General features: G+C 36.2%; 1 protein-coding gene across 1 annotated transcript in view; it reads left to right on the top strand.

Annotated features, from left to right (window-relative positions):
- LOC116848085 (phosphoribosylformylglycinamidine synthase) overlaps positions 1 to 19,555 on the top strand; it is a 297,437-nt gene that overhangs the window by 214,630 nt on the left and 63,252 nt on the right. The window contains exon 8 of the mRNA XM_032823851.1: positions 14,482 to 16,221. Within this exon, the coding sequence (XP_032679742.1) occupies positions 14,482 to 16,221 (1,740 nt within the window). The remainder of the gene's footprint in view (positions 1 to 14,481; positions 16,222 to 19,555) is intronic.

The following is a 19,555-nucleotide window of genomic DNA, read 5'->3' as shown; positions in this document are numbered from 1 at the left end:
GGAAGAATATTGTAAGGGACTGTTGGGAGGAGTGGGTTATAGGGTGGTAAGAGGAACGGGGGGAGTAAGGAGGGAGGATGGGGAGGAGGATTTGAGGAGGGAGGAAATAAGGGAAGCGATAAAGGGGATAAAGGATGGGAAAGCGGCGGGAGGGGATGGGATTCCGGGGAAGGTATGGAGGTATGGGGGAGAGGGGATGGAGGAGTGGATATGGGGAATATGTAGTAAGGTGTGGAAAGGAGAAGGTTGGATTGAGGAATGGAGGGAGGGTATAATAGTACCGGTGCTGAAGAAGGGGTTGGGGGATAAGGTGGAGGATTACAGGGGGGTGACATTGACGCCGACCCTATATAAGATATACGCGATGGTTTTGGCGGAGAGGTTAAGGGATGAAGTGGAAAAGAAGGGTCTGGTGTCGCAGAACCATGAATTGTAGCCCTGAGGGGAGGCAATAAATTCCACATACATACATACATACAACAAACAGCACTTAAAATTGCTTAAATATACTTGTAAAAAGTTCCGAGTTCTTATATTTTCCCTGGACAAACTATACAGAGCCAGAAAATCAACCATGAAAGAAGGTCTATTCACGCAAGAAAGCGCGTGAGTCAGACAAAGATGGATCATCTTTCCTTATCTCACCACAGGCAAGCTGACAGGCGTGAGTAAGCGGCGAACGCCACACTGACAATTCTTGCGTACCATTTATAAATAAAAAGATATTTATTGCAAACAGCATTTGAAATCGCTTAAGTGCACTCGATAAAAAAGTGCACTCGTTCCAAGTTCTCACTTTTCCCCAGAACAGACTATACAAAACTGTGAAATGAAGTCTACCCTACTGAAAAATTTTTGTTGAGATAAAAATAGAATTCCCAATTCAATTCTCAGTTAAATTCTCAATTGAATTCACAAATACCGTTTCCGCAAAAATTCGCATGTAAGATCTCAATTGAGATATTTGTATCTGATGGAAATAATTTATTGAAAATATAATGAACTTTTGCTGAAATGATTTTGAAAAGCATTTACAATTTTGAGCCAATTTTATTAAAATTTCATTATAATTTCTTTAACATTTCAATAATATTTCATTAAAAATGTAGAAAAATTCAGTGAAAAATCATTATTAGTTAAAATAGATTGAGAAAAGTATAATGAAGTATTATTTTGTCTAAATAATTAGAAAAAACTATAATTTCATATTTTGTGTCATTTTATTTATTCGTAAGATTCGCGTGGATTCCGATCCCGTGTCACACGGTCATCTATCTTTAGATGACTATGCGCTGTTCAATGCCTAACCTCAACGATCGTACGGGAACTGGTAATAGCAATGTACTATAACGATATCATGGTGGATTGTATTTACAATATACTCTTATAGCGTTTAAAAATATAATGACATATTTGTCGGTAAATGTTTCAAAGGACGTAACAACAATCACAATGCGATTAATATTGATACAATGTTGTATAACTAATCAAATTTTAATATACAACGTGCTCGCAAAAGAGAGAGAATATTCCTTCTTTCTCTCTCTTTTGCGAGCACGTTGTGTTTATCCGTCTTTGTGTAACTCACGCGCTTTTTTTGCGTGAGTAGGCCTCATTGCACGGCTCATTTTACGGGAGCGGCGCACTTGGACACGGTGCATTTGGACACAGCCAATCACAGCACCGTGTGATTAGAGACATTTGTAGGGTCCCTTGGAACAGCGACTTGTGATTGGACTGTCCAATTGCCCCGTGTCCAACTGATATACACCCCATTTTACGGCTTTATATAATTTGTTCACGGAAAAAGTAAGAACTCGGAACTTTTTACAAGTGCACTTAAGCGATTTCAAGTGTTGTTTGTTATAAATATCTTTTTATTTATAAATGGTGTTGGTATTTATTTATCTAATGATCTCAAGGTAGTAGCATAATTATAATACAGCTGTCACTATATTATTAGTTGCTAGGGAACGAGAGAGAGAGTTTCGTCTCTAGGTTTAACTTTTAATTTATGTTTCTTCTTCGACCCCGCTCTGTATCTATGCGTTTTACCTTTTATCTTTTGTTAGTTTGACTCGCTTTATACGTACAAATAAATTGGTTTTCATGTATTAAAAGAAATTGCCCACTCAGCCTACGTACTTCCTTGCCAACAAAAGGGTTATAGGCCCAGATAGGCATCCAAGTATGAGTCAGCATCTATATTAAAGCAATACAGTCGCTCTCCAAAAATTGAAGCGATAACGCGAGTTGTGAGTTAAAGACGATAGCCGTTAATGATATAGGCTGTGTTCCGAAATTCACTGCCAGTACTGAAATTCTATAGTATACGTGACATGAACTATAGATTTTCAGTACTGGCAGTGAATTTCGGAACGCAGCCATAGTGTGTGCACAGGCGCGAGGTTAAGTCGGCAAACGGATGCGATTAGTTTCTTTCCTGACCATTAGTTAGAAGATAGCAAGTATGCCGAATCATAACGCAATACCGTCAATTGAAAAGTTAAAAGGACGGGAGAATTATGTTACATGGCAGTTTGCAATGCAAAATCTGTTGCAACTTGACGGACTATGGGATGTAGTACAAGGAACGATACAAGATGAAAACAAAAGTGCTCAAGCGAAAGCCAGGATTGTATTATGCGTCGATGAAACTACATACACATAATGGACCAGGTGAGCGCTAAGGACATTTGGACAAAACTCGAGAAAGTCTTCGAGGATAGATCTAACAAGGAGAGTCTCTCTGCTACGTATCATGGCCACAACAAGGCTCGAAGATTGGAGTGTATATCAGTTGGACACGGGGCAATTGGACACAGTCCAATCACAAGTCGCTGTTCCAAGGGACCCTACAAATGTCTCTAATCACACGGTGCTGTGATTGGCTGTGTCCAAATGCACCGTGTCCAAGTGCACCGCTCCCGAAGATTGTGGCTCAATGGAACTGTACGTAAAGACTATAATTTCAGTTGCACATCAACTGACAGGTATTGGCTTCAATGTAGACGACGAATTACTTGATACAGTATTGTTAGCAGGCTTGCCAGCGGAGTATCAGCCTATGATCATGGCATTAGAAAACTCAGGCATGGTCATAACGGGTGATCTAATTAGAACAAAGTTATTGCAGGAATTGAAATAAATTAATCCTAAAGGCGAAGATGTGGCAGCGTTTCATGTCAGGCGTCAGAATAAATTTGACAAACCAGCTTAAAAAGCAAAGAATGGAAAATGTTTCTCATGTGGCAAATTTGGACGGGTGTATATCAGTTGGACACGGGGCAATTGAACACAGTCCAATCACAAGTCGCTGTTCCAAGGGACCCTACAAATGTCTCTAATCACACGATGTGATTGGCTGTGTCCAAATGCACCGTGTCCAAGTGCACCGCTCCCAATTTGGACACTGAATGTGGAGGACAGTGAATGTGGAGGCCTCATGAAAAGAGATGAACATAGAAAATATAGTGATTCCAAGAAAGGAAGCACATCGAAAGTATCATTTTATTCTGAAACAGATCGGGATCAAGCAGGATCAAGAAATGAATGATAGGTCATCGATTCAGCTGTATCGGCTCCAATAGGAAATTATTTCATCAGAATATGTCCTCCAATAGGAAATTATTTCAAAACTTTAATTAAACGAACGTCGAATTAAACGATTCACGTGTCATTGTGGCGAACAATATAAAACTCGAAGTAAAAAGGAAAGTTGACATTGAAATACAAATTTTATCTAGAAATAGAACAAAGACCGTTGCCGTACAAGGATTGTTATACATACCGGAAATAAATGTCAGTTTAAAAAATGGTGGAGAAAGAACTGACACTGGTATTCGACGTAAACGGTTGCAAAATTTCTAACCAAAAGTCGAATTTTTTATTGAAGGTGAAGGAATCAGCGGATATCGATACACATCAAGACCAAGCGTTTAGTACCCAAGTTGTCAACAAGTTGTGCGCCGAACTGTGGCACAGGCGACTAGGACACATGTGCAAATCAAACATGAAGTTATTACGGGATCATCACGGCAGCGGAATTGAATTCGAGAACCTAAGTAACGATGTCTGCGAAGTCTGCGTAAAGAGCAAAATGGCAAGGCACCTCTTCAACTCAGGGGTGTATATCAGTTGGACACGGGGCAATTGGACACAGTCCAATCACAAGTCGCTGTTCCAAGGGACCTTACAAATGTCTCTAATCACACGGTGCTGTGATTGGCTGTGTCCAAATGCACCGTGTCCAAGTGCACCGCTTCCTCAACTCAGCACGAGAAAGAAAATGCGCAACAAAACCTCTGCAGTTAATCCACTCAGATATATGCGGCCCTATGGAGGTGGTATCGATAGGAAGATCAAGGTATTTTATATTGTTCGTAGATGACTTCTTCAGAAGAATAATCCACTTCGAAATAAGAGTGATGCTTTGGATACCTTTAAGAAATACAAAGCGTACGTAGAAAAGCAAACTAGCTTAAAAATATTAACACTTCGCACAGATAACGGTAAAGAGTATATTAATAACAAATTTAGGAAATTTTTAGAGGAGGAAGGTGTACGGCATCAGACCACCATTCCTTATACGTCTCAACAAAATGAGATGGCGGAACGGATGAACCGTACGGTTGTCGAAAAGGCGAAGTACATGTTACTCAATGCCGGCCTTCCAACAAAATTCTGGGCAGAAGCATGTTATACTGCTGCATACTTTTCCTGACAGCACCGGACGTGGCGAGCACGTCGCTACGACGTAGTAACGTCGTAACGACATGCTTGTAACGTTCCTGACACGTCTGTGCAGACAGGGTTATTAATCACACACCAACTAGAATCATAGGATATAAAACGTCTCAAGAACTTTGGACTGGAAACAAACCTAATTTAGGTCACTTAAGGGTCTTCGGTTCCAAAGACTCTCTGTCTCATATTCCCAAAGAACTACGCACTAGATGGGAATCGAAAGCGAAAGAGTGTTTATTTTTAAGGTATCTCGAATATTCAAAAAGCTATTATTTGTTTGATAACAAAAAAAGTTGTTTGATAACAGAAAAGTATTCAAATTTTGTAGTCTTTTTAGAAAACAAACCAGATGTGAAGAACAAAGGATACTCGTTGAGACATTACAATTTGAAGAAGATACGGAAGCAGTGAGGACATAAGACGACGAAGACAACAATGGTCAAAGTTTTAAAGATACTTTAGAGGACTCTGTTTCTGTAAATACCAAAGAAGAACAAAAACATAATCCAGAAAATAATTACGCACAACGAGCGCAAGATACAAGTGAGGAAAGTACACTTCGTCGGAGTGAAAGAGCACGTAAACCAACGAAATGGTATGATTACGTCATGTACAACACAGAAGTTGAAGTCAGTGAGGATCCTCAATCACTTGACGAAGCAATACACAATGAACAATGAAAAGAATGGAAGAAAGCGATGGAAGAAGAATATGATGCATTGATTCAAAACAAAATATGGACATTAAGTGAACGACCGAAGAACAAAACGGTTCTCAAATCATGCTGGATTTTTAAAACAAAACTGAACACCAACAACTCTATAAAATACAAAGCTCGCTTAGTTGTGAAAGGATATAAGCAAGAACAGTGTCGATTATAACGAGACTTATTCATCTGTAGTGAAGTACAGTACATTACGATGTCTTCTTGCGATAGCAACTCAATATAATTATGATTTGGACCATCTGGATGTAATGACTGCATTTCTCAATGGCGATCTAAAGGAAGAGATTTATATGGAGCAACCAAAGTTAATTGAAAAACCAAGATAGTAAGATAAAATTTGTAAATTACATAAAGCGCTTTACGGGTTAAAGCAAGGCAGTCACGTGAGGAACGAAAAATTAAACTCAACATTATTATTGATGAAATTTCAACGTTCAGATGCCGATAAGAGCTTATATTATAGAAGAAACTCATATAGCACAGTAATGTTGAATCAATGTTGAAAAAATGTTGAGTTGCAACAATGTCAATATTGCAGCAACATTGAGAAACATTGAATCAACGTTGCATAAACCTTGATATAATGTAAAAATGTCCGTGATTGTTGATTTTTCCTTGACATTTCAACGTCTTATGGACATTGAAATGCAACATTGTGTGGACATTGAATGACGTTGTTTCAACGTTTAATCAATGTTGTTGAGACGTTGATTCCACGAATATACAAGGTGATTGGAAACAATCTTGGGTCTTTGAAAAGACGTAATCCTGATTAGATTCTGAGACTTTTCCTTTTACAAAACTTGTTCGAAGATTAATCTTTGAATTAATTAAATGTAAAATTGTTCGCGATTGTTGATTTTTTTTGATATTTCAACGTCTTATTTATTCTTATTGTTTCATAAAAAAAAAACTAATTTCTAATTTTCTCATATCTTATAACTGCTAGAAACCGAAGATTGACAAACACACTAAAACTTTCGCGAATCCTTCCTTGATAATTTCGAATCCGAAGCGGTATGCCGGTCACCCATCCATTCTGACTGCGTTGCTTAACCTGACGATCGAGCGGCACGCGGTGATGACTCCAACGACGTTCTTACAATTTATACTTATAAAATGTATACTTACAATGTTCACAGTATATCATAACGTACCTAGCAAATACACGCGTTGATTCGCCTATCTATTTTACTTAATATCTCTAAAGTTTATAGATATTTGCAAAATGACTTTGACCATTCCTTTCAGTTTAATGTTTTATGCATTTTTTGTTATCGATACAACTTGCGTCAGACTATATAATAGAGAATATTTTGAAATAAAAGAATATTCAGGATTTGCGCAAAATTACTTAAACATATTTCAATTTTACATAATAAACCATAAGATAAATATATATGATTATGGTACATTTTAATATAAGGTGTAGTAAAAAGAAATCCATTATTTTTCCAATAGATGGCTTTAGTAATGTGTATCTCGCGTTGTATAAGTGCAATCGGTTTACGCTAGATGGTGTTAGAAAGATAAGATTTCGTACTAAAAAACTTCCCAGACAGTTTTGTGATTGTTTGACTCAGTATTGTTTGAGCGCGCGTCAAAGATGGACACCAACAAAGAGAAAATACGCCATATTTTACAGTTTTTCTTCGATAAAGGCGAAAACGCAAGCCAGGCGGCTGAAAATGTGGATAGTGTTTATGGTTCTGATACTGTAACAGCCAATCACGCGCAATTTTGGTTTCGTCGATTCCGTTCCGGTAATTTTGATGTCAAAGATGCACCACGCTCTGGAACGCCAATTGTCAAAAATGTCGATAAAATAATGGAAATCGTCGAGCCCGACCGTCATGTAAGCACTGTTTCGATTGCCCAGGAGCTAAACATTGCACAAAAAACCGTTTGGAACCACTTGAATAAGGCTGGATACAAAAAGAAGCTCGATGTATGGGTGCCACACGAGTTAACGCAAAAAAACCTCATGGACCGAATTTCCATCTGCGAATCGCTGCTGAATCGCAACAAAATCGACCCATTTCTGCAGCGGATGGTGACTGGTGATGAAAAGTGGGTCACTTACGACAACGTCAAGCGAAAACGGTCGTGGTCGAAACGCGGTGAGCCGGCGCAAACGGTGGCCAAGCCAGGATTGACGGTCAGGAAGGCTTTGCTGTGTGTTTGGTGGGATTGGCAGGGAATCATCCACTATGAGCTGCTCCCCTACGGCCAAACTCTTAATTCGGACCTGTACTGTCAACAATTGGACCGTCTGAAGGAATCAATCGCCCAGAAGCGGCCAGCTTTGGCCAATAGGAGAGGAATTGTGTTCCATCAGGACAACGCAGGCCACACAGATCGATAGTGACTCGCCAGAAGCTCCGGGAGCTTGGTTGGGAGGTTCTTATGCATCCACCTTATAGTCCGGATCTGGCACCAAGTGATTACCACCTGTTCCTGTCTATGGCGAATGATTTTGCTGGTGAAAAATTCGCCTCAAGAGAAGCTTGTGAAAATCGACTGTCCCAGTTTTTTGCCAATAGGGACAAGGGTTTCTATGAGAGAGGCATAATGGAATTACCTTCAAAATGGCAACAAGTTATCGAACAAAACGGTGCATATTTGATCTAAATCGGCTCATTCTAACTATGCTAAATAAAGCCTTCAATTTCATGCAAAAATAATGGATTTCTTTTTACTACACCTTATATATTACGAATAATATATAGGGTATCTCATACTTTTCTCCGGGCATTTTGTGGGAACGTAGAACAGGTTGTGGTGAATATAAAAGTCCTATACCGTTTTGTGATATTCGCAATAATTATCGAGATATTAATTGTAGAAAATTTGTGAATGATCATGCAGAATATGGTAAATGAGTTATAGTAGCGACGACTGCCGTCGTGTACTTATACTTTAGGTCAAATTGAACAAAAAAGTCCTCTACCATTTTCCAATTAATTACATAAATTTTTAATTATTAATTAAAGAAGATTATTGCACGATTTTGCGTGATAATGCATTCATCTTCTTTAATTAATAATTAAAAATTTATGTAATTAATTGGAAAATGGTAGAGGACTTTTTTGTTCAATTTGACCTAAAGTATAAGTACACGACGGCAGTCGTCGCTACTATAACTCATTTACCATATACTGCATGATCATTCACAAATTTTCTACAATTAATATCTCGATAATTATTGCGAATATCGCAAAACGGTATAGGACTTTTATATTCACCGCAACCTGTTCTACAAAGTGCCCGGAGGAGAGTGTGAGACACCCTGTATATGTAATAATATAATAAAAATTAATAATAATTTATTTTATTATTATTAGTATATAATAAAAATTTTTTCATTAATATTATCAATAATATATTGTCCAATGCACCTCAAATATTGTTGCAACGTTGCAAAATATTGTAGTTTTTTGTTCGACATATATTCAACGTTGCAGCAATATTTTGTAATCAACGTAGAAAAATCAACATATATTCTACGTAGAAAAAACATCTACACTTCTATCTTCAACGTTGCAACGTCTCATCAACGTTTTTTCAACGTTCTGTGCTGTATGGAGAGGCAAATGGAAATACTTATGATTATCGCATACGTGGACGACTTACTGCTATTAAGTAATTATAAGGGATTAAAGGAACAAGTTATTGCAAGACTGCATTCAACGTGTAAGTTAAGAAAACTTGGTGAACCTTCCAAACTACTGGGTATACGCATTGGGAGCGGTGCACTTGGACACGGTGCATTTGGACACAGCCAATCACAGCACCGTATGATTAGAGACATTTGTAGGGTCCCTTGGAACAGCGACTTGTGATTGGGCTGTGTCCAATTGCCCCGTGTCCAACTGATATACACCCATACGCATTCAACGGGACAGGACCAAAGAAATACTAACGATTGATCAAGAGGATTATCTCAAGAGCGTCTTCAAGAAATTTATGATGGATTAATGTGCACTAGTGTAAACACCAATAGATACAAACCAAACCTTGTGCAAAGATATATGTCTCAAAGAAGAAGAAAGAGTCACGATGCAAAAATATCCTTACAGAGAATTTTTAGGCAGCTTAATGTTTGCATATCAATGCACTAGACCAGACATCGGATACGCAATAACGTTTCTAGGAAGTTATGCTGAAAATCCTGAAAAGGCACATTGGGGTGCACTGAAACGAGTCCTACATATATCCGTGGCACCATTGATTATAAGCTGACATATAGCACGTTGATAGACTTCAATCTAACGGGCTATTGTGATTCCAATTGGGCCGGAGATATGGATACACGTAGATCAACAACAGGATACGTGTTCAGTCTTGGGTCTGCAATTTCGTGGAGCAGTAAAAAGTAGGCGACCGTCTCTCTTTCAACAACCGAGGCGGAATACTTAGCGATCACAGCAGCGTGCCAGGAGGCCTCATGGTTAAAAACACTTTTAACTGATCTTGGACTACAGGCTTGTGACAAAATTCAATTATATTGTTACAATCAAAGCATAATTCGTTTAGGGCAATCCGGTAACTTTTAACCAAGAACAAAATATATAGATATAAAGTATAGATTTGTTGAACAAAGTATTGCTAACGGGATAACTGATTTGTGTTATTTATCGAGTAATGAAATGTCTGCGGATATGTTAACTAAAGAGATTAATAACGCAAAAATAAAATTTTGTAATGAAAGTAGTAGTCTTATGTAATAATAGAAAATTTTTGTTTGTACCTTGAGATTAAGTGGGGGAAATGTTAGAGGAGCGGTGCACTTGGACACGGTGCATTTGGACACAGCCAATCACAGCACCGTATGATTAGAGACATTTGTAGGGTCCCTTGGAACAGCGACTTGTGATTGGACTGTGTTCAATTGCCCCGTGTCCAACTGATATACACCCAAATGTTAGTACTTATTTATCTAGTGATCTGAAAGTAAGTAGTATAATCGTAATACAGTTGTCACTATATTATTAGTTGCTAGGGAACGAGAGAGAGAGTTTCGTCTCTAGGTTTAACTTTTAATTTATGTTTCTTCTTCGACCCCGCTCTATGTCTGTGCGTTTTACTTTTTACCTTTTGTTAGTTTGACTCACTTTGTATGTACAAATAAATTGGTTTTCATGTACTTAAAAGGGGTTGTTTACTCAACCTACTTACTTCCATACCAACAAATGGCACGCAAAAATGGTCAGTGTGGCGTGCGTCGCTGACTTGCGCCTGTCAGTTTGCCTTTAGTGAGACAAGGAGAGATTATCCATCTTTGTCTAACTAGATTTGCGTCCCTGATCTAAAAAGGATCGCTTGTCGTACGTCGTTGCGCGTATAAAGCGACTCTTCTGGCCGCTGATCTGCTTCTCGTTCGTGTGCGGACGAAACTTATTGTAAGCAATTATTTGGTTGCGTTCTTCTTTAGGACGTAATAATCTATTTGCTCAGCAAATGAAAAATTTTTAGGTGAATTTGTCACCAAAATCACAGGAGAGTTAAACTAAATGAATTGATCATCTTCTGACAGATCTACTGATGTTACAGTCTGAGACTACTTAATTCTTCTATAAACTCTATAATTTATAGTAAGAAATGTAGATATTTACAAAAAAGTTTTTAAAAAGGCTCTAAGATTAAAAATCAATAACAATATTGTAGGAACTCGAATATATTGAATACGAATCGTTTCTTGTTTTGTATTGATCAATTTTTATACAATCCAACTGATTATATATGATCTTATAATAGCTCGGGAAAAAAATCGATTATCTCGACGGTCGTTTTTGTTCTCTCGGTTTCTTAATGCTTATAAGCCATCAGCGTCTTTAAATTATTACTACCAGTTTAGCAATTATCGTCGTTATCGATTGATCGCCTAGCCGGCTTGCACCACGATATATAATTGACATACAATTACCAACAAGTATAGGGTTTATAAAAGTTAATCACAAGAAGGTAGTGTGCAAAATTGTAATATAGCAATAGATTTGCTACAAAAATTTTATAATATATTTATATTGCTATATTGTTATATAGCAATAGATTTGCTACAAAAATTTTATATAAACGTTTCGGTTTTTGGTTTAGACCTTTTTCAGTTTAAAATCAGAAATTTAATGTGCTCGAAGGTGGTGTATAGGTGGTAAGCATAACCCACTAAAATAATTGTGATTTCGTATGAAAATCTCGAAGGAAGAAACGAATATCAGACTCGGAATTATTTCAATTAAATAGATAAGAGAGCTTCGGACTGTGGGATGAAAACAAAATGCTGAACTTACTTTTGACATGGGTTAGCAGGGGGCGGAAAGGAGTTATTACGGATGGGTCGGTTCTTAATACCTTTGCTCGATCTGCTCTTGTCTTGATCTCTCAAGTTCAGCGGAGCACCTTCGGACTAGATAGGAGTTGATCGCTTTTCCGTCTAAGGCTTGCGACCAGGACGACACTCACTGGATTTTACTTAGGATTTTCTCTTATTTTCACGGTTCTCTTACTGTAGTCGACTCTACTGTTCTAATGTTAGACTCTACTGCTAACTTTATTGATCCTCTGGATCGAATATAATTGAATTGTGTAGAATAAAACTGAATCGCGTCGAATGCATTGAATTGCATAACATGATCGTCGCAGTATTTATAAGTACTTTTGTACTGGGTCGGAGGTGGTGCTTTCAAGGCAGAAATTTTCCGGGGTAGGATAAGATTAACGGATTAGCCAATGATGATTAGGAAATTAGTTTTACGATTTCGATAATTAGGTTGAAGGAACAGCGTTTAGTTTGGGCGGGACGAATTTTCTTATTAGATACAATAGTGGGACCCAGTCAGAACCACATATTGATTCAAGGTTGATTTGACGTTGATGAGGGTTGAATCAACATTGTTTCAACTACTCATCGATCATTTCGACGTCAAATCAACCTTGAATCAACGTTATGGTTTTAACTGGCGAGGAGAGTGGTATCCCCCATGGCGCATTGTATAGAAGGAGGGCGTACTAGGTGGCGGCGGGACGCCATGTGTTCGAGATCTGCGTATCTATTCGTTCCAGAGAGAGAAAAATATCGAGAGCGCGGTTTTGCTAGGCCGGGACTCGAACCCGGGTCTTTCGCTTGCCGGGTGACTGTTCTAAACCACTGAGCTACCTGACGTTCAGGTAGCTCAGTGGTTACTCACGGCACTCTCCCCTTCCTAGATAACGCTCAGAGATGTCGTTCGGAAGCGACATTTCGGGCGCGATCTCGAGGCGCACGGCGACTACAGAGAGAAACAATGTATCAAATAGTACAGCTGTCAGTCTCTCAAAGTTAAAGATTGCTATTCTTTAAGACCTGCTGTTCATGTATGCCCGTCTCCACCGTTGCCCCTCCTCATCCGGTGCAAATAATACAAATAAGCCTCGGGGTCGACATCAATTTTTTGGCAGCCCCCGGGTGTTTGGACGCAATGCGCTATAGGGGATTCAACCCCATGTACCCTTTATGTATATAGTCTAAGATGATTGGTTGAGTATAGTATTGTAGGGGTTGATAGGTACAGATACTTTGATATTGAAAAAATTCTGGGGAAGTGTTATAAGTGCAACTGTGTGTATTAGATGTGTGGAGACATGATAATAAGTCTGTCTGATAGGGCTATAAAGTTGCGGACTTTTATGACTGTCCTGATATTTACCAGCGCGTAGAGTTTACTTATAAATCACGTATTGGATTCTGTTCTAACAATCGATTAGATAACAGTCATTTGGATTTGCGATGGGCCTTGTTAGTTTAGAATCCTATAGGAGTTCAAGTATGGCAGTCCATGTTTATCACTAAATTTTTTCGTGTAGAGTCTCAGGTTTAATAACTTGGGGTTTCAACGGACATATACAGTGAACGTCATCGGCATGGTAGATGCGTAAACAATCTCAATTTTTACAATCGGATATTCTATGAATTCTATGAGTTCTAGGATTGTGTTGGTCTATGTTTCTTATCGATCGTAAGGAACATGGCTCACCATATGCGTTCGTCTTGGCTCGCGATAATTCGAATGGAATTAATAAATATATAGTATGGAATCCACAGAACGTAACAAGATCTTTATGGAGAAAGTCAGTAAAACTCAATAAGGACACGAGCATTGTTTGTTGAACGGTATTCAGATCTTTTTTATTTACAGATAATTCTGTAAGTAAGAAATCTTATCGTGGAGGCTTTAACATGATTAAATATGCAGTCATTCTGTATACGGTAAGCTTAATTTTGATTTGGCAAACTATAGATTTGATTTTACACTTATTTTGAAAGTGCATTGTTTTTCTATTTTTTAATGCTTATTCTTTCATAAAACACTTTTTGACAACAAAATGTAAAATTATTTTTATTGAGTGTTAATTTGTTATTGCATTTAAGACCATATATTTTATCATGTATAAATTTATATTCTTTTAAGTAATTTATTATTAGTTTCTTTTTGTCGTATCTGCTAAAAATTCGTGCAGTTTTCTTTTGATATGATGGCTTATAACAACACAAAACAAAATCATTTAAAATTTCAAATTATGTTATATTTATAATTTATGTTATATTTATAATTTGCCAGTTACATCACTGTTACGTGACCCATTGTATTTTCATTTTGATTGGACTTTAATATGTCATATCTTTGTATCATTAGTACGACAAATTTTTTAATCTAACATTTATCGTCTTTTAACACTTTAAAACTTTTGTTCTATTTGAAAACGATATTCGTATTTTATGTATTAAAAGTCACAAGATTGCAAAGTTTGAGTTGAATTAGTAAGAAAGCCCGTCTCTTTAACAGTTATTGAACTTTTAATTATAGATTAATCTGTATTTAATTATAGATTGAGATTTAATATAGACTTTTAATTATAGATTGATTTGACAATATTTTCTTATAAAATATTATATTTTTCTATTTCTAAAAAAATCAAATATTATGAAAATGTTACAGCTACGATAATAAATAAGATATTATATTTGTTAGATACCTAACCAACAAGGTGGATCGTTGCGTAACAGGCTTAGTAGCTCAACAGCAATGTGTTGGTCCGCTACATACTCCATTAGCAGATGTTGCTGTGACAGCTATTTCATATTTCTCCATGAAGGGTATTGCAACTTCTATCGGCGAACAACCTATAAAGGGATTGATAAACGCAGCGGCTGGTGCTCGTATGACGGTGGCTGAGGCTGTAAGTAATTTAGTGTTTGCGCGAATCTCTAATCTGCAAGATGTCAAATGCAGTGGCAACTGGATGTGGCCAGCTAAGCTTCCTGGTGAGGGCGCAGCGCTCTATGAAGCTTGCATGGCGATGTGTTCGCTAATGAAAGAGCTTGGAATCGCGATTGACGGCGGTAAGGATTCACTCAGTATGGCTGCACGAGTTGATGAGAAAATCGTTAAGGCACCTGGTACGCTCGTCATTTCCTGTTACGCGCCATGTCCTGATGTTCGATATGTTGTTACTCCGGATTTGAAGGCTCCTGCGGCAGGACGACAAGGTTGTCTACTTTTTGTTGACCTGTCCCGTGACAAGAGTCGACTTGGTGGAACGGCCTTCTCTCAAGTATATAATCAATTAGGCAATGACGTGCCAGATGTTGAGGACGCTCGAACTCTCAGGAACGCCTTTAATTGCACGCAGCAGTTAATTGGAGATGGGAAAATACTCGCTGGTCATGATGTGAGTGATGGTGGAGTAGTTACGTGTCTTTTAGAAATGTGCTTTGCTAGCATTTCCGGGATAAACGTCAATATAAGTCATCGATCTGCGCCTGCTGTTGACGTTTTATTTTCCGAAGAAATTGGTTGGGTATTAGAAGTCGATGAAATACATTATGAAGAAGCAATAAAAATGTTTCAACAGCACGAAGTCTCTGTGTATCTAATTGGAAAATCTATAGGCTTTGGAATGAATACGGAAATAATTGTTAAGGTGCGCAATGAGATTGTGTTGAATACTACGGTCATTGAATCGATGACTATTTGGGAAGAAACCAGTTATCAATTGGAACGTTATCAAATGAACGTCGATTATGCTCTGGAGGAGTTTGTCGGACTTCGAGAACGAACGGCTCCTGCTTATCATCTCAGTTTCGATCCTATTAAAAGAATTGATTATGATTTTACAGTATATCGTTCCATATCAAAATGTATAAGGGTAGCTGTGATTCGAGAAGAAGGAATTAATGGTGACAGAGAAATGGCTGCATCTTTATTGGAAGCTGGTTTTGATGTCTGGGATGTTACAATGCAGGATCTGCTGGAGAATCACGTTACTCTAGAGGCTTTTCGGGGCATTATCTTTCCCGGTGGTTTTAGCTATGCTGACGTTTGTGGCTCTGCTAAAGGATGGGCAGCGAGTCTTCTTTTCCATCCATCTCTACGTGAACAGTTACGACAATTCGTTACTCGTAAAAATACTTTCAGTTTAGGAATTTGTAATGGCTGTCAGCTAATGAGCTTGTTAGGATGGGTAGGCAATGAGACAGAAAAAGGAGGCAATGAGACAGAAAAAGGAGCTATTTATTTAGACCATAACCTCTCTGAGAGATTTGAATGCCGGTGGAGTACTGTTAAAATAGAGAACTCGCCTTCGATTATGCTAAAATCAATGGAGGGCAGTGTGCTAGGAATATGGATAGCCCATGGAGAAGGCAGATTTATTTTCCGCGACAAGGAAACTCTGAACAATCTCGAAGAAAATAACTGTTTACCTATCAGGTATATTTTTATATCTTAAGATTTTAATATGTATTATGAAGTACACAAATATTATTTAATATTTAAATATAACAGTTTAAATGTTGAATATATAACAATTATGTTTAAATATATAACAGTTATGTTTAATATATAACAGTTATATTTAAATATAAAACTAATATTAAATATAGTTATATTTAAATATAAAACTAATTACTATTAAAAGAATTATAGCGAATAATTCACATAAATCATTATTTGTAATTACTCTTATAAAAATATTTCACCAATTTTAGCCCTCGAAAATGTTTAATTTGAGTAGTAAAAACGTGCATTCAACACAGCGAGTATGACCCCGTTTATAGATCGGAAAGGGGCACTTTTACTAAAAACGAGTGGTGATTATGGATTACTAAGGAGTAGTAAAAATGTACTATTAAGTGTATTTTTGAGTAATAAATGAGTGCATTGCAACGGAAATTTGAGGCGTGCAAACGTGCATTTAGCTACGAGTACAAACCCACCAACATATTTAAAAAAAACTTTCATTATAAAATATGAAACATTTCAGACAAAGAAATATTTCAGACATGTTTTAGATATCTTTCAGATATATAAAATGTCCGCTATGATGTACTACCTGAAATATATCTGAAGTGTTTCAAAAATATATGGGAAATATTTCAGATATTTTTTTCTATATACACAAACTATTGGTATTTTTATATTTAGAAACTATTCGTAAATGTCACAGTGTTTGCAGATTTTACTGGAAATTTTACATTACTTGATTTCAATGTTACATCACATTTAAAAATTCTCACTGGCACTAGTGTGACTCGAACTTGGATCCTGGAGTAGTGATAAAAACTTTGCTCCGCGAGCAACACGCATCAGCACAGGAGGGGATACTACGCGCACACTCATGCGACCGTGTCCGTGTGGCTTATGGATACGGTTGTGTGAGTGTATGGATATCCCCTTCCGTGCTGATGCGTGTTGCTCGCGGAGCAAAGTTTCTATCACTGCCCTGGAGGCACCTTTGGATTAGGAGTATGTTGCTTTAGACACTACACCACAATCTTCGATTGATGTAAACGTCTTACTTTAGACCGAAATTAAAACAGTATTAACATCTAATGGCACTAAGCATCCGTGCTTGGCTCCTTATAGGTCTTTCAAATATTTCTATTAGTCTTACATTTTGTCTATATGTGTTGTAATTAACACAGTAATATAACTTTTTGATAATATGATTTAATAAAATTAATTTCATTTTAATAAAAATTACATTTTTTAAAATTTTATTGTATGTGTTAATTTAACTCTTTTCTAAAATTCTGCACATTCTATTTCGTTATCTTTAAATTTTTAAGTAAAAAATTTTTTAGTAAAAAATTTTTTATTAACTGTTATTAAATATATAGTCATAAAATACTATAAACTTTGAGTAATTATAAAACAGTACAATTAAACAATGAAAACAAATCCACCTAACCATATAAAATTTAATTAAATTAATTAAATTTATGTATAAATATATAAATCAATGTTTATTATAAACAATTTTTGAAATATTTTAGTGAAAAAGATTTTGATGAAACGTTTCACAAATATTTTTGAATTATTTCAATATTATATTTCAATATAATTTTCAAATTATCTTTCGAAAAGCATTTTGAAAGATATGCTGTGTGGGAAATATGTTTTTAATACTCACAAACATTCATATTGCACATTTTTAAATAGCACGCAAATAAAAATTATAATTATTAATTCTTAGAGAGCTGGCAACATCATTATAGTGGGTAGGTTATATAAGAGTTAATTATTATATATGATGTGAATATATATAAAAAGTTTATTATATTTTCTTAAACGTTAGAAATATAATATAATAGATAAAGCCAGTCAAAAGTAAAGACATGTTGTGTCTCCAAAAAATTGCATAATTTGACGTATCTTACGAGGTGAACTAAATTTGTTTGTAAATTTTATGTTAACCATCATAAAGTATAGACTTTTCCATGCAAAAAAAGAGGCGGTTTTATATGATTTTTTTGCGAATTTGCGACATATCGAAGTTACTTCTCCCCTCCTATGCATTTTTTTAAATCGTTTAATTTGACGTACTCTAATGAGTGGAATTCTTTTCATAAATTTTACGATAACCAGTGTAAATTAAAATAAAAAGAAAATTTCAAATACGATAATGTTTTGCAGTATCATGCTCAAAATGCATAATTTAAAATTAAAATGCATAGGTTATTTTGATATATCGCAACTCCGCGAAACAAAATCGTACAAATCCACCCTTTTTTTAAATTGCAAAAGATCTATATTTGATGATGATTATCATAACAAAAAAATTTAGTCCACCCCATAGGATATGTCAAATTGTGCAATTTTTTGGGGACGCGACACATATTTACTTTTGAAAGGACTGCGAGAAGGGAAGAGAGTAAATTCAAAATCGGATGAATGCTCTTTAAAGTACAGACTTCACTCTTTAAAATAAAAGAAAAAAGATTCCAAATACGATAATGTTTCGCGGTATTATACTCATTTAAAATTGTGCAAAATTTCGAAATGAACTTATCTATTCCATGATTTTGTTGACGAGTGTATAATAGTCGTGAGCATATAATTGTTTGCTTATCACATCAAGTAACATCTATTAATAAAATTGTTACTTCGACCTTTGTGGGTAAATATACATAAAATGATATTCTAATCTAGAAACTTATTACTCGTCAATTAAACAATTTTGCAGGCAAGACAGCTGAGATAGCATAGAGGATTCAAAAAGAATTCAGTCGTATGTTACCAATTTTTAGCTCATTTCTAGATGCAAACAGAATTCTTTTCATTGAACTGAACCTTGAAACATTCTTTTGGCATCTGAAAATAAACTCAGAATTGGTGACATATTTATAATATACGACAGAATTTTTTGAATTTTTTAAAATTCTCTGTGCTATCTGGGAGGATACAAAGAAAAAGGGCAAGATAGAACACTAAGTGACTTGTTTAATCTTACCCTTAAGATGAAATTTATTCAAATTTTATTAACAAATAAAATAAATAGCTGGGAAAAAAGTGTGAATATATAATTGTATTAAATTATAATCATACATAATTACATATGATTCATATTTGAAATTTATTTATACGCAGAGTAACGTCAAATAACTTTTTAATAATTTTTTAATAATGTCTTTAACATCAATAAGACGTTTTTAAATGTCAACTTGCTACCTAAATACATGGCTTGCCTACAAGACTGTTCAAGTGATAAGCAAAAATATTCTTAGGTTACATTATACCCTAACAGCACGGGGACGTTCTGAGG

The sequence above is a fragment of the Odontomachus brunneus genome, unplaced genomic scaffold, assembly GCF_010583005.1.
Source record: "Odontomachus brunneus isolate Ranch 3 - 2012 unplaced genomic scaffold, Obru_v1 Obru_scaffold_089, whole genome shotgun sequence".
Lineage (NCBI taxonomy): Eukaryota > Metazoa > Arthropoda > Insecta > Hymenoptera > Formicidae > Odontomachus > Odontomachus brunneus.
Note: the sequence above shows the minus strand (reverse complement) of the source record. Positions and strands in the feature narration are given on the sequence as shown.